Genomic DNA, 16,390 nt, shown 5'->3' with positions numbered 1-16,390 from the left:
TCATGGGCCATTCGACAAAGGACTGTCCCTTTAACATGAAGACAAGAGGATCTCCGCAAGTGTTTCTCACACAGGAGGCTTCCCCGTCGGGTAGTAGCGGAAACATGCATACTGCCGGTGCTACATCCGGAGGGTATAGGAATAATAGCAGAGGGCAAAATAGCAACAATGCAAATAATAACAATAATAATGGAGGCCGAAGTCAAACTCAGTATGATGCAAACGGACGGCCGATCGTTCAATGCCGAGCATGTAATTTGTGGGGTCATTTTGCGCGGGATTGTACAGCGGCAAACACACCGAAATTATTATGCAGATGGTGCGGACCCGGTGATCACGAAGATTCCAAGTGTCCAAAGGCTGGAGTAAACTTGATCACTGTTGGTACGGAGGTAGAGGAAGTTCTGGCAATTACACGGAGGCAAGCGGAGGAAAAGAGAAAAGTGGGGGAAGTGCAGGCGGACATTGCAAAGGCATCGTCAGCGGGGACATCTCAGTTGAAGGACATCACCGGTACCTTGGCAAGGAACTTCGCAGAACAAAACATTGTACGACAAATCTTACAAACGGAGATACTGGTCAAGATAAGTGATCTTCTCACAATGCCCCAGTTACGGACGACCATTCTGAATCATGCACCGTTTTCGAAAGCACCGGAGGACACATGAAGGAATAGTAGGGAAGTGACGACAACAGACCAAATGCTGTTGGCACTCACCTCTGGACGGCATCCGGCGGTCGTCGAGATGGGAATTTTGGGAAATGTTTTGATAGAGACAATTGTTGACGGAGGGTCCGGCGTGAATGTCTTACCGGAGGATACCTGGAAGAAGTTGGGAAAGCCGACGCTGTGGCCACCTACATCCCAGTTGCTCACGGCGGACCAGCACGAGATCAAACCGTTGGGAACCTTAAGGGCACAAACGGTAACTATTGGTACGCAACTATTTTTATTGGATTTTGTGGTCATTCCATTAAAAAGAAAAGGCTATGATGTTATTCTGGGACGGGATTGGTTGGTGCAAGCAAAAGTAAAACATGATTGGAAACGCAATACCCTATCAATGGAGCGCGGAGGCAAAAGATTCATAATTGACCTGCACACGCAAATGGTTGGCGAGGAGGCAACATTGTCAGGTTCTGACAGTGAAGGCGAGAGTGATGACGAAGGAAAGAGGAGAATGGAACCGGATGAAGGAGTATTGAGACTTGACGGAGGATCGAATGATGACGACCTAGACTCGGTGAATGGCCTTTACCACTGGCAGATAGAAGACTACGAACTCTTTCCGAGTTGCAATATGTTAACGGTCGACGAAGATGAGAAAAAGGAGGAAAACGAATGTCCGGAGGAATGCAAGGAAGCGGAAGAAGGAAAAGCTGCCATGGCTGAAGCTGAGTGGAAGAACATACAGTTTGAACACAGAAAAACGAAAGATCCCACTATCCGGTACATGGTGAATAGACCGCACGGAAGGAAAAGGTTCCACTACAACATAAAATTAGTGGAAGGGCACCAACAGCAAGGAAATAATCTAGTTGCGCGACGACTGTAGGTACAGTGGGCGATGGAGGTGGCACAGAACAAACGTAAGGCGTACGACAGTCAGAATGAAATCAAAGTGGAAAAGTTTAAGGGCAGATGGGTTGGACCATATCAAATTCGGAAGGTTGGCGACAATGGAGTGATCAGATTATCAACTTTGGAAGGGCAGAAGATACCTTCGGCAGTCAACAGATCCAGATTCAAAATATATGGTGCCAAGAAGACTCCGTCGCTGTCACAGGATGGGCAGCTGACTCTGACGTCGTTGCAGAATGGCGACGCCTGGAGGCAAAATGGAGGTACCTTTGTTATTTGATTTCTTTTAGAAAAAAATAAAGAAAAAAAAGAAAAAAAAAAGGGCCACGGACAGAAAGGCCTGCGGGCTGAAAAGTCCCGCGGGACCGCGGGCAAAGAAACCCCACGGGAGTGCAAGGTCCCACGGACATACTTGAAAGCCCTGCGGGCAGCTGTCCGCGGGCACAAAGTTGTCCTCCGGCAGAAATAAAAACACAAACTCCCAGGAAGGACATAATCCTCGCCCAGTTAGCTGCTGGCAAAAGAAAGATCGCGGGTGAAAACAGGAAGGCCGCGGGCAACGACAGGAAGGCCGCAGGAGAGGACAAGGCCGTGGGTGAGGACAAGGCCGTGGATAGGACGCGGGCGCCAGTCAGAGTTTCTCCTCCGCACTGTAAGGGAAAAGACTTCTGTGGGGAAACAGAGACATAAAAAAGAGTTCTTGTTCTGCCAGAAGGAGAAGAATTTCTGTGTGCAGAGGGATTTGTGGTGGATTGTAGAGGAAGCAGTAAAAAGAAAAGAAAAAAAGAAAAGAAAAAAGACGACAGAATCAAGTTGTTCAAAATGAGTGACAGATGATGCCAAAGGGAGGGGGACACATCCGTGGTTGCCAGAAAGAGTGTAGAATCGGCAGATAATGACAGAAATGGTGTGTTCTGTGCATTTTTGTGTGGGTTTCGAAGTGCTAATTTGGTCTTGGTCTTGGACCCCCAGTCGTGGCGGATATCAGTCGTGGGAGTCTGACCAGTTGAGAAGAGTTGAAGTTGCTGCAGGCATGGACTTTCTGTGTACCAGAGGCAGTGGGAGCAAGTGTTGGCTGTGAGGCTGTCTTGGTGGATGCGTAGAGAGCTCGAGAGGAGCTGATCATCCAGTTGGAGGCAGTATAGCGACACTTGGCTCAAAGGAATTGAAAACAGAGAAAGCAGCACAGGTAGCTATCAAGGTCAGCTTGAGGAGACAGTATTGTGTTAGCAGAGGCTACAAATGTAACGGGATGAATGTGGAAGTGATGTGACAGAAGCAGATTTCTCTTGTTGTAGTCACTCTGTTAATGTATTTTGTTTGTTAATTTGTCTCAGATATTTTGTCAGTCGTCAGGAGACGACTTTTCTTTTTGGGGGGGATGGTGTTAGCCGACTGGACGGTTCGGCGGTGTTTCTGTATTTTGTAGCCGACGGTCCGGCGGTGTTTTGTATCCTGTAGCCGGCGGTCCGGCAGTGTTTCTGTATTCTGTAGTCGACAGTCCGGCAGTGTTTTGTATTTTGTAGCCGACGGTCCGACGGTGTTTCGGTATTCTGTAGCCGACAGTCTGGCGGTAAATAATTTGTAGCGGATAGAATAATTGTGGCCAACGGACTCCTTCGGGAAGGTTCGGCAGTAGTATTTATAGCCCATCTGGGATCATTGTAAATCAATAATCTACTATTGGGAATATTATTCTGCTATTCATGTTCATTGTTTGTATGCGTTGTTTAATTTACCCGTACGGTAAACAGTGCATGACACTGACCAAAAGGAGGAATGTGTTAAGGGGTGGCGGCGGACAACTGCACCGAAGTTGACAACTGCGGTAGGGTGAAAAATGTGGGCTCACTAACTGCTAGTTCAGTGCCAACTTCTGCAAACGTACTCTCCTCATACTCAGCCCCATTGCTTTCTGAAGTCTCCTCCCGTCCGCTATCTGTGTCCCCGTAAGCCTCCAATCCCCTAAGTACCTTCTTCTTCCCCATTGCTGTTCCACCTGTGTCTAAATGTCGCCATTAGAATATTGGAGGCTCTCCTTGTGCCAACTTTCCTCGTGGAGGAGCCTCAAAATCATCCATTGGTATCTGATTAACCGCTGCCTCCAAAAACAAGCCAATTGCATGGTGCGGCATAAAGAATGTGCGGTGCTGGAGTGTCATGAACATCCTATCGGCAAGAATTGTAGCCCAATCATACACTGTGCCGTTCATGATGCCATTCATGAATACAATCTGTGGCAATGCTATATCTGAAGCCTGAGTTGCCCCTGTTAGCTTGCTCTTGATGACATCCATAATGCACCTCCAGTGGCCCTCCCCAATAAGATCTCGCCGAAGCCCTCTGCATTTGGACCCTTTTATAACTGACTCCATCTCCTTAGGTGTAAGATCGCGGCCTACCAATCGTATCCAATGTTCTTTCCGTTCCTGAGAGAGCTTGTGATTCTTGATTTCCACCTTCTTACCTCCAGGATCAAGGATGCCAAAAACCCTAGTGATATCCGTAGGCTTAAATGAAACCGTCACCTGATGCTTTTTGTACAAAAATGTGTTGGTTTTGTTGTTCCAATTATATGCTTCTATCATAGTTCAAAAAACTGATTCAAACAATCGGATGGAAAAAATTGGAAGTTGGATGGCCCAATGCACTTATGCTCGTATCAAAATCTGCTTAATTACCTCTGTGTCCAGAGTGTCTTGCCACCATTTCTGGCGTTCACTGCCATTGAGCCCTTCAAATTGAACAGTAAGATGTGTGAGTTCTGCCCTTTCTGTTTCTTACTGCTGGAAACGGATGGCCCTGCAAGTCGGATCCAGAAGCCAAAACCTTGGCATTCTTCTCCATACTTGCCTTCAGCGGGTTCTTCCACTACTTCCATTTCCCTGCCGATTCCATATAATAATGGTTTCTTTCGTGCTATATAGGGTTCCTCTTTCCGCTACTTTTGTTTGAATATCCCTTCGGCAATACTTCTTGTCCACGGAGACTGATTAAAAAAATGAAGTTGTAACCCTGGCATAGCAATAAGAATCTCATGCCGTAGGGAAGACCAGAAGAACCTGCGGTAACCAATCACCAAGCCACGTCTGTGGGAGGAAGAAGGGAAAAGGTAACCGGTGAGCACACCTTCCACGCAGGAAAATTAGACACCGGATGACTGCGGGAGAATTCTACAATAGTTGGAGCCGCAAGCCGTAGGAGAACAAGACAAGACGCGGGGAAAATCCACCCAATCATGTTCGCGGATGAAGAGGATATACAAAGTCATAGCAAATGCAAAACAATTGTCCGCGGGAAAACTCAAACCATTAGTAACATGAACAGATCACTAAATGCAATTCCTTCTCCTGGAAATGGAAGCCAAAATTCTCGTCCCACAATCAGTTCTTCCCAAGGCAGACCCCATCTTTCCTCTACTCAAGAATTGAACCAGAATACACAGCAAGCTGCAAGCTGTATAAAATCCATGCCTAGCCCAATTGTACTAGCATCAATAACTTCACCACAGATCGCAATGCCTTGTTATGGAGGAGATCGAACACCACCGACTTCCCATCTCAACAAGTCTGTCTCCAAAAATAGCTATTCTTCCAATACTCGAGGGAGAGAAATAACATGACTTCTTGCACAATCTGCTCCTTCCTCAGTAATGTCCTCTGCTCCCATCACATTTGTTACCAACACCTGGGGGAATCCATAAACATGTGAAAGCCCATGTAAATAAGGGATCAACGTTCGCAGAAGAGTATGAACTTGAAGCTGTGACCACCAACAAAGCTACCCGCGGAAAAGAGTCTAGCCCGCAGTTGAACAAAAAAGTTTGTGGAAGGAGAGGAGTTCAAACCGTCGAGGAGTTAGTTTCGTGGGGAAATCATCCTCGGAAGAAGAGTATAAGCGGGCGGGGAGTTCAAGTTTAGGTTGCGGAAGACAAGGGACTTCTTGCGTAGACATCACCTGTAGGGGCTTATCCTTTCCTGCAGAGACAACTTAGATGGGCTTATCCTTTCCCGCAGAGACAACTTAGATGGGATGCCTTGTCCACGGACAGCCCATGGGGCCCTATCTGTGGCCAGCTAAACGTTGCATGGACTTTTGGCTTTGAACATTGATATTAAAAATACATACACAATTCATATCATAAATGCAATCTTTTAACACCCTTTTAATACTACTCCATCTTTAATTCTATCAGAAAGCTTGGACTGCAAGAGATTTTTTTTTTTTTTGAACACTTTTCCTTTTTTTTTAAATTCCTTTTTTTTTCTTTTTTTCTTTTTTAAAAAAATAAAATATAGAGACCTAGTTATCCCTCCAGACTTTGTGAACCATTCGACGATGGCGAGGGAGTTCGAACTTTGCCATTCTGTGCGGACGAGGGAGTCTTCCTGGCATGGTACATCTTCAACTTCAACCCGTTCACTGCCTCAAACACTTCTCGTCCATCCAAGGTCCACAATTTTATTGCCCCATTGTCACCTACCTCCTAGTTTTGATATGGCTCGACCCACTTAACTTTGAACTTGCTTGGCTTGATCTCATTCCGATCATTGTACTTCAACACCCATTGTCCAAGTTGAAACCTGTTTAGTTTCAAATGCTTATCGTGCCATGCCTTGTGCCTGTTCTATGTTACTTCTGTCGCCCATTGTGCCAACAATCGCTTCTCCAACTTGTTCAATTTATAGTCGCTCCCTTAAGCTTTCCATGTCACCTAACTTATTTTCCAACGCAATCCTTAAGCTTGGTATTATGAACTCTGCTAGTACCACTGCTTCCTGCTCGAACATTAGTTGGAACGGTATGTGCCCAGTTGTCACCTTGTACACTGTGTGGTAAGCCTAGAGAGCGGAGGGTAATTTTTCCTCCCAATCTTCACCTTCAACCGCTCAAGATTTATAGATAATGGACACTAGGACTTTATTTGTGGCCTCAGCCTGTCCGTTTTCTCTCGGGTAGTACAAGCTCGATAATGAATGATAAATCTTGAGTTCAAAGGTGAGCAAGCGAATAAAATGGTTCACAAAGTGTCCACCCCTATCACTAGTTAGCTGCAATGGAATCCCGTACCTAGTAATGATTTGCTCATAAATAAATTTTGCTGTGCTTACCATCGAGTTATCCGGTAGTGCGCGTGCTTCCACCCACTTCGTCAGGTATTCCGTTGCCATGATAATGTATCGGCACCTTTTGGTCTTGATCACCTTCAGAGGTCCGATGAAATCTAGTCCCCATCGTTCGAAGAGTTCCTGTGCGTGTGAGGGGTTAAGTGGCATAAAGTCTATCTTCAGCGGCTTCTCGGCCCGTTGGCAAGTGTCACAATCAACGACCCATTCCCACGCATCGTTGTACACCGTTGGCCACCACAGTCCTGCCAGTATTATCTTCCTTGCCGTGGTGTCAGGTCCCGTATGTCCACCTGCTGGTCCCTCATGTGCTCCCTTCAATACTTTCGGTATTTCCTCCTCAAAGACACATCGTCTAAGTATATGATCTGGCCCCATTTTGTACAGCAATCCATTAATCAACTGAAATGTACAGCTCCTTAATACCAACTTCCGCCTTTCATTCTCTGGCATCTCCCTCGGTGGTTGTCTTGTGGACAAATACTCCCCAATACTGGTATACCATTTTGGTAGTACCGCAATTTGGAATAGCTGTGCATCAGGGAAGTCATCATTAACGCCTCCATCTGCTGGTTCCCCTGTTTTAATCCACGACAGATGGTCCGCACTGACATGCTTCTTCCTGGCCCTACAACGATTTTGAAGGTGAATTCTTGTAGCAAAAGGAGCCACCGACGGATTTTTCCTTGAATGACCGGTTTATTTACCAGGTACAATAAAGCTTGATGGTCCACATAGAATACAAATGGTGTCGCCAACAAGTAGTGTCGGAACTTTTGTACTACGTACACCATGCCCAATGCTTCCCATTCCGTGGTGTTGTAGTTCTGTTCTACTTCAGATAATAGTCGGTTGGCAAAGTATATTGGGTGATCCAAGCCGTGGTTGCCTGTCTGCGCCAAGGTTGCTCCGATCGCATAGTTGGATGCGTCAACATGAATATGGAATTCCTTATCCCAGTCTTAATATGCCAAGATGGGTGTCGTAGCCAATCATACCTTCAATGCTTCAAATGCTTCATCATGTTCCTTCTCCCATTTGAATGATTCTCCTTTGCACGTTAACCTGTCCAACGGGTATGATACCTTGGCAAAATTTTTGATAAACCTTTTGTAGTAACCTGTGTCCTAAGAAAGATTTTACCTTCGTTACATTGGTGGACGATTGCATTTCCAATATTACTCTGACCTTGTCCAAATTCGTCTTTAATCCCTCTTTACAAACTGTGTCCGAGCAACCTTCCTTGCGGAACCATAAACCTGCACTTCTTCAGATTCAAGGCTAGGCGTGCCCGTTGACATCTCTCCATACACTTGCCCAATGCTGCTAGGTGTTTGCCCTCAGCCTTGAATACCGATCGATCATCCAAGAACGCCTTGAAGTTCCCGACGAACATTTTACCAAAGATATACAGTATGATACGCTGGAATGAAGCAGGCACATTGCACAAGCCAAACAGCATCTGATTATATGCATACACTCCATCTTCTACGACAAATGTTGTCTTCGGTTTATCCTCCTCTACAATTGAACTCTAATTGTATTTGGAAAATCCGTCCATGAATGAGTGAATCTCATGTCCGGCTACCTCCTCCAAGATGTTGTTTGTAAATGGAATTGGAAATGGATCCTTGATCATGACTACATTCAGGCATCTGAAATCAATGCATATCCGGATCTGGGTGGTGTCCTTTAATGAGATTACTATGGGTGACACCCATTCATTGGTTTGCACCTTGAAAATAATACTAGCTTCTAGCATCTGGTTGATCTCTTCTGTAACCTGTGGTGCATAGTTCTTGTTCATCTGGTAGGGTTGCTTCCATATAGGTACTGCTCCTTCGACCAGCGGGATGCGGTGCACACACAATTTTGGCAGTACTCCCTTCATATCCTTGTATGTCCATGCGAATACGTCCTTATACTCTAGGAATATTTTGAATGTTGCTTCTTTCAATACTGGGTCCCAATTATCTCCCACCAATATGTTTCTCGGTTCTGCATCATCTCCCAAATTCATAGTTTGTAGTGTGGCTTCATTGTATTTGATGGGCTCCCCCTCACTGAATGCATGGGCGAGTGTCTCATCCAGCGACGCATCCCCCTCTTTCATTTCTTTGAATTCTCTTGGAAACGTATCTCCATTGTGGTCTTCCTCTATTGTCAGTACATTGTAGCTCTAAAATAGTTCAGAGTCTTCTATTTGCCAATGGTAAAGACCGTTGACCGAATCCAAATCATCATCTGTTGATCCTCCTTCCAACCGCAGGACTCCCTCCTGATTTGGTTCCATATGCTGCCTCCCTTCATCTTCCTCTTCAGAATCTGATGATAGAGCTTCTTCTCCTACCGTCTGAGTGTGCAAATCAATGACTAATTTCCTCCCTTTGCTTTCAAGTGATAAAGTGTTTTTCTTCGAGTCATGTTTAACTTTGGCTTGAATAAGCCATCCATGGCCCAGAATGGCATCGTATCCTTTTCTCTTCAGCAGGATCACAACAACGTCAAGCAGGAACGACTGTGTGCCAATTGTCACCAGTTGTGCCATCAGGACGCCCAGAGGTTTAATACCATGTTGGTCTGTTGTCAACAATTGGAATGTAAGTGGCCACAACGTCGGCTATCCCAATATCTTCCAAGTATCCTCGGGTAAGACATTCACACCAGACCCTCCGTCGACAATTGTGTTTGTTAGCACGTTTCCCAAAATCCCCATCTCGATGACCGTCGGATGTCGTCCAGATGTGAGGGCTAACAACATTGGGTCTTCTCCGCCGGCAGCAATTTCCTTCCCTCTTCTTGGTAACTTAGGAGCTGGCGCGATATTTGTGAGTGTTGATCGAAGCTGAGGCATTGTGATCAACAGATCATTGATTTTGACAAGTACCTCTGTTTGTAGTATCTGCCGTACAATGTTCTGTTCTGTGTAGTTCCTTGGTGAGGTGCCCGCGGTGTCCTTCAACTGAGATGTCTCTACCTGTGTTGCTTTCTCAATTTCCTTCTGTACTTCCTCCATCGTCTTTTTTTCTTTGCTAGGTCGGGGTATAGTTTTTCTTGTTTTCGCGTGATTGCCAGCACCTCGTCGTCCACCCCGATGGTGATCAAATTCATCCTAGACTTCGGGCACTTGGCATCTTCATGATCGTCGAGTCCGCACCACCTGCATAATAATTTTGGTGTGTTTACTATTGTACAATCCCAAGCAAAGTGGCCCCACAAATTACAGGCTCAACATTGAACGATCGGCTGTCTGTTCGCATCGTACTGAATTCAACTTAGGCTGCCATTGTTATTGTTATTGCTCGCATTATTGTTCTGACCACATCTATTATTTCTGTATCCTTCAGACGTGGCACCGTCCATGCTTGTGTTCCCGTTCCCTCCAGACGCGGAAGCCTCCTGTGCGAGGAAGACTTGTTGAGGTCCTCTGGTTTTCATGTTGAAGGGGCATTCCTTTGTGGAATGTCCCATGATTTGGCAAATGTCGCAAAACTGGTTCTTTGGACAGGAGCCCTTTGTGTGACCTTCTACCTTACATTCTGTGCACCAGAGCTCGCTTCCCTTTATCTCTTTCTGCATGTTCTTAAATTCCCTCATCATACGGATCATGTCCTTCTGGAGAGCTCAAACCTTTTTGCTGCTATTTTCCTCATTATTGCTCTCTTCTTCCAAGGACACATCGTTGTCTGACTCAGAGGAGCTGCTCTTCTTCTTCTTCGTCTTTTGCTCACTTTCTAGGTTCAGTGCCCGGTTGTATGCTTCAGTGTATGACGATGGCGGCACGATCTTCATTTTCTTTTGCAATTTTTGGTGTAGGCCTTGAATGAACCATCTTTTTTGTAATCTATCAGCTGGCTTATTCTCCATTTTGTTGATCAAGTCTTTCAACTTCCTGGCGTAGACTTGGACTGTTTCATTTTTCCCTTGTTTTGTGTTGTATATTTTGGCTACGATTTCATTGTTGTCGCGAAGTAGTTGAAATCTGGTAGTAAATTCCTTCTTGAGGTTGTCCCAAGTGGTTAATTTCTGGGGATCTACATCAGCGAACCAATCAATTGCAACACCTCACAGGGTGGCCGGAAACTGCCGGACCCATTCATTTGTACCTGTTATGCCATTTACCCTCCAAATCATTTCGTATGTTTTACAGTGACGGATTGGATCAGCCATACCCTCGTCATCAAACTTCGGCGACTTTTCCTTTGGTCCCGCCATCACTACTAGATTTTGTGCACGGGCGTTGTTCGGTCCTGCAACTCTGGCGCTGTTCACTCCCACACCGTGGCTTTGCACTCCCACACTAGCGGTCTGCACTCCCACACCGGCGATCTGCTCTCCCACGCCGGCGGTCTCAACAGTTGCGAACCTTGGTGAAGAAGGATCTTTTGAAGTTGTCCATTGCGGAAGTGTATCCCGGACGAAGAGTTCACTCCACGCTTGTGCTCCCTCGACACTCCAAGCCATGCGAGTCGATTCCCTTCCGTCTAGGTTCTCTTCCCTCGGCGAATACAAGTTCAAAAATTCTTCTCTTGCTTCTTCCACCCACTGGCGAGTCTCCAACAATTCCTCAGCACTCCTGTTGCTGTGGGCAATCTTCTGAAATCTCCTTCAGCGCTCAGCCAGTTGTACCAAAATTAAATTTTCTTGCACAGTACATATTCCATCTTTTCCCTTTATCTTATTTTGATCCTTGTTAAACTGATTTGGCATTAAGCTTCATTCCTCCCTCCTAGGTTCATAGGGAAATGACGCCAAATGTTTACCGCATAGATTAATTGATTAATACACACAGACAATGAACAAGAACAACAGCAGCAATACTCTGTTTATTATTCGCATATGCCAAGAGATTACATACAGAGCATAAGATAAGATGATTTACAATGATCCCAGACGGGGTATAAATACTCCCGCCGAACCTTGCCGAAGGGGTCCGTCGGCTACATAACAGTCCTAATCTACTCGTCGGCTACAAAATACAAAATCTCTGACGGCATAACCAAGTCGGCTATAGAATGCAAAATCTACCGATGACAAATTTCCATGAGTTGTCTGACTAATTCCATCAAAATGATCCTATCAATAGCCTACCTAGGTAAGTTATATGGTTCACCTTTAAAGTATCTAACCCTGAAATAAGTAAAGGTTGGAAACTGGATAATGATACAACCATATTGATTTACCTTCTCCCAAGCTTCATCAGATACCTTTTTGATGGATAACTGTCTATCAGACAGACACCAAAAATGCCCAAAAAAAGCATCTTGAACTCTTTTGTAATGGTACTATTAGCCAGAGTAATTTGATCATAGTAATCCCAAACTGAAATTTGAAGACGATCTCCTTTGGTTGAGAGTCCAGAAAAAGATCCCATGGCCACAACAATATAAGCAAGGTAGGAATTCATTTCGAAAGGCACCACAATCCCTACATTGAGCAACTGTTGATAAAGTGCATTGCTGATTAGTTCTCCCCAAAAGATATGCTCCTTATTTTCCATGATCTGGAAAATAAACTTATACATCCATGGTTCAAAATTGCTGGAATCTTGAGACCATAGATCCTACTAAGAAGAATAATAGGATCTTTGTACTCGTACTTGAAATTAGATCTATGAATGGTCTTTGGCCATCTCAAGAAGTTGTTTCTCTTGGTATCCAAACAATATAGATTCACATACTTTTGATAATCTCCCTTATTCTCATTCCATATCTCTAAAGATGAATGTTTGGTCAAATCTACATACTCTGCATTATGTGACATTTTGAAAATTTGCTCAATAACCTTTGGATCAAGGCTTATAATAATGTTGCCATCAACATCCTTGATCATCTTTGACTTTGGGCTGGAACGCTTCGCGCATTCAAGAACAAACTCTAGTTCCATGGCAGCCACGGGAAATGTAGACACCAAGTGAATATGACTCCTCTTAACATGTTTCATTTCATGACCAACAGGAGTTTCTACTCTTCGTAGGAAATCAGTTGTGTCAACATGTCTGATCTTTGTATCTAATAGATTATCAAGAACGGACGTGACATGAGATGGAGTTGCATGAGCCAACTCTTTAGCAAACTGGCATTTCATTTTGTCCTTAGATTTTGATGGTGAGGGCATCTCTTGTGCTTGTTTTGCAACAAAAAAATTCCAAAATGTGAACACATCATCAGAGGATATTGCCATAAAAAGGTTGATTGTTGATTTTAAAAAGTGACTTGGGCTTTCAAGATGTGATTACATGGAAAGTAGATTACATGTAATGAGGATTGGAAACTGAGATGACATGCGAATGTGGATGAAGAATGAGCTTACATGTACGTGTGTGTGAAAGATGAGATGAAATGCTTTATGGCAAAGGAAGTGGAATAACATGTATTTTGCTCATGATGTGTAAGCCCATATGGAAAGATAGTGAACTTTATAGATGTCTTTGAGGAAAAGTGATGTCAAAGTACATGGGAAAACATGCACATGACATTTTTTGACTTTTAAAAAGTGACCTAGTAAAAAACGGGTTCTAGAGATGCAATTACATGTAAAGGACTTTTCGTGTAATAATGTCATGCAATTGGAGGCAAAAAGTGAGATGAGTGAAAATGGAAATGGAAAATGAGATTACATGTGTGTGCGGATTATGGATGGAAATACATGTAATCCATATGAAGAATGAGATGTGAAGTGTTTTGACATGGAAAGATGGAAATGGAATGAAATGATGCTCTTGCATGAAATGGAAGGTGGAGTGAAGTGAAACATGTTCAAGTTCTTGGGAAAGAACTTGCAACTTCTTCAAAATGAAGAAAAACTGAAAAACAAACACATAAAACACAAAAAAAAAACTCAAAAGAAAAATGCACCTTTGGAAAAAGACTAAAACATGTCAACAAGTAAGCTACTTCAACATGCAAATTCGAATTTGGAGTTTGGTAAAAAACCAAAAACATGAACTTATCTTATAATGATTCCTTGCATTCTCAAATTGTTCCCTTGATATGGAAATATACTCCATGCATGTGACCAAGCAAGTCTATCATGTTGTATGTATGGCTAAATGATGCAATTAATATCCTATTGAACTGGAAAATAGGTATGGTGGTGTATTTTTCTATGTTGCTTTACTATTAGCATATTGATGTATGGACTTATTTGTTTTTACACACACACATATATTTATAAAAGAATTATATATGTACGATGAACCCAAAACAAACCTAAACCCACCCCAAAAATATTTTGAACGAATTTTAAACCCAGATCTTGAACCCAACTCTGAACTCAAATCCGGTAACTTACCTTAAACTTGAAGTCTATTCATGGAACTGGACAAGTTGTGATGAAGGTTATGGCATTTAATTTCGCTAGGTCTTGTTTATTATTTATTTGTGTGAGATCTTATGTCTACTTCGTAAATTTTCTGAAATTCACCTCCTATGTCATGTTCCCTTTCCCGTGACATGATTTCTACAGTAGATTTGCCTATCATTGACTCTCGTAGGCAAATGATTTTGGTGAGAGAGTCATCCTGTGCCAGTTGACTGCATATTGCTCTCGGAATGTTATAATTGAGCCTATATTTAGTAAGTTGGGGGCCTACATGTTCTAATTTTGAATTGAGATTGCACTTTAATTTTATAAAGTTATTTAATTAATTTTATAAAGTTATTCATTAATAAAGTGCATTATAATAAGACTTTATAAAGATGTTTCTAGAAGCTCCTAGTGCTCTCTTAAAAAGATGAATAAATAGAGGGCAGTAGGCACCCATTTGGCAAGCGATTTTGTGGATTCTACTACTTATTATATTGGAGCAATTTGTAGTCTTTGGTTTGCAAATTTCCATTAGGTCTTTGGGAACGAAAACTCCCTTGGATCTGCATAACTGAGGAAGTGAGATATCTTCTGAAGGGTTGCTCATTGGAGATGGTATTCAACCATTTCATGAAGGATTATTCTGAGAAATGGTTTTGAGGATTTGAGTTTTTGCAAGGGTTCGGAGTTCATCATCTTCTTACAAGATCAATTGGCCAAGTTCAGGAGACAATCTGTGCATATTCGGATGAGATTATGATCAGGTCTGAACTCATATTTTGCTCATAACTTTCTTCAGCATAGGAGTCTGAATTTTTGCTCGGGAAGGGTTATACATTACCCTAAGGCGTCTCAAATTTTGCCAAATTAAGCATCCAATACACAGCCAATTATTTTGTTGAGCAGAGTCGTACATGTCAGAGCCGTACCAAGGCACAGGTCATAAAATTGTCTCCACTTCACAAACTGTTCAGAATTGCCTTCGATATTTTTAGGGGGCTATTTAATCACACTAGGCGATTCACCACATATCAGTTTGGGCACTGTTTGGAGGGCTGAGGAATTTATATAAAAAATCGTACCAGAGCCGTACAGGTACGGCAGTGCTGTAATGCCCAGACCAGAGCAGACCTGAGCCACCATTCAGTGATTTACACCAGCAGGGTTGCAGACCGGCAGGAAGAAGTGCCATTTTTAAGACTCACGCATGTGACAACTCATGGATGCAAAAATCCCAGGTTCTTGATGTTGCTTCATTGTTTTAGAATTAAGTTCAGAACTGTATATGTTCAGACGCTGTTACCTTTAATTGAAATATTACAAAAAATTGCTATTTCCACTAGAGTTTGTACAGATCAGCCTCTGAATGCTAATAACAGTAAATTTTCCTGAATATTGTTGGTATCTACTGCATTTGTTTAATCTGTTTACTTGGTGAATTGTTTTAAAACATTATATCTTTACGCATTTACGGTTGCATGCTAAGTGTTTTGATGAATTGCCAAAAGTCAGTTTGGGTGACCTTTATAGTAAGGGTCATCTCATCCTATAAGGGTTAAGCTATTGCTAAAACATTGTTATATGGAAGATTATTCCTCTAACCATCCATTTTTAGACTAAATATTTTTGTAAATGTGTTTTGTGTATCTTTTTCAATTGGTAATAATAGATTTATGCAAGTCTGCAAATTTTCATCCAGCAGAAAATGCTGGTTTAAACAATCTATACAATTTTTTTTTGAACTTTTACTGCAGGTACCATCAATGTGCTCAATAAAAACTTTCATTGATTGTCCAAAAGGTAAACTTTTTGTAACATCTCCAAGTTGCGAGGAACAACTGCAAATCTTACTTGAAGATGCATCCTGTTATTACAAAGAGGATTTGCGTCTTTGTGGTTATAGGTTAGTCATCTTTTTACATGATTTCTTGAAGGAGAAACTATATAATTTCCATTTGGAGTTTTTGGAAGATCTTTTACTTAATACCAAGTAAATTAATAACTGTCAATGCCAGAATTCTTTGTTTTTTGGTTGCTTGTCATTGCCACAATGATCTGTAATTTAAGTGATACAAATGTTCATATTTCATAGTTGCTTGTGCTTTCTATATAATTTCTATCTTAAGAACCTGTATCTGTAATAATTTATTTCCAATTTGATGAATAATGACTATATGCCGTTCCAGAGAAATTTATGTGTTTGGTTTTTGGTCGGGACTTGATATTGAAATCCATCACATGCATTGGAAGGTGTTCTAGAAGCTCTTGAATATTGTGCAGCCTCATTTTGTCATGCCAGAATTTTTGGGACCCTAGTTATTTGATTAGATAAATTTGACAAGTTTGGTGCAAAGTATGAAGAATCGAATTGTCA

At 42.7% G+C, this 16,390-nt stretch overlaps 1 protein-coding gene across 1 annotated transcript in view; it reads left to right on the top strand.

Annotated features, from left to right (window-relative positions):
• The window catches only part of ABA3 (molybdenum cofactor sulfurase (LOS5) (ABA3)), a 219,227-nt gene that overhangs the window by 193,498 nt on the left and 9,339 nt on the right, over nt 1-16,390 (top strand). The window contains exon 18 of the mRNA XM_089811712.1: nt 15,771-15,919. Coding sequence (XP_089667838.1) covers nt 15,771-15,919 — 149 coding nt within the window. The remainder of the gene's footprint in view (nt 1-15,770; nt 15,920-16,390) is intronic.

Source organism: Cupressus sempervirens, chromosome 11 (genome assembly GCF_028749045.1).
Source record: "Cupressus sempervirens isolate cs-2001-9-10 chromosome 11, ASM2874904v1, whole genome shotgun sequence".
NCBI lineage: Eukaryota > Viridiplantae > Streptophyta > Pinopsida > Cupressales > Cupressaceae > Cupressus > Cupressus sempervirens.
This window is presented reverse-complemented; position numbering and strand designations above follow the sequence as displayed.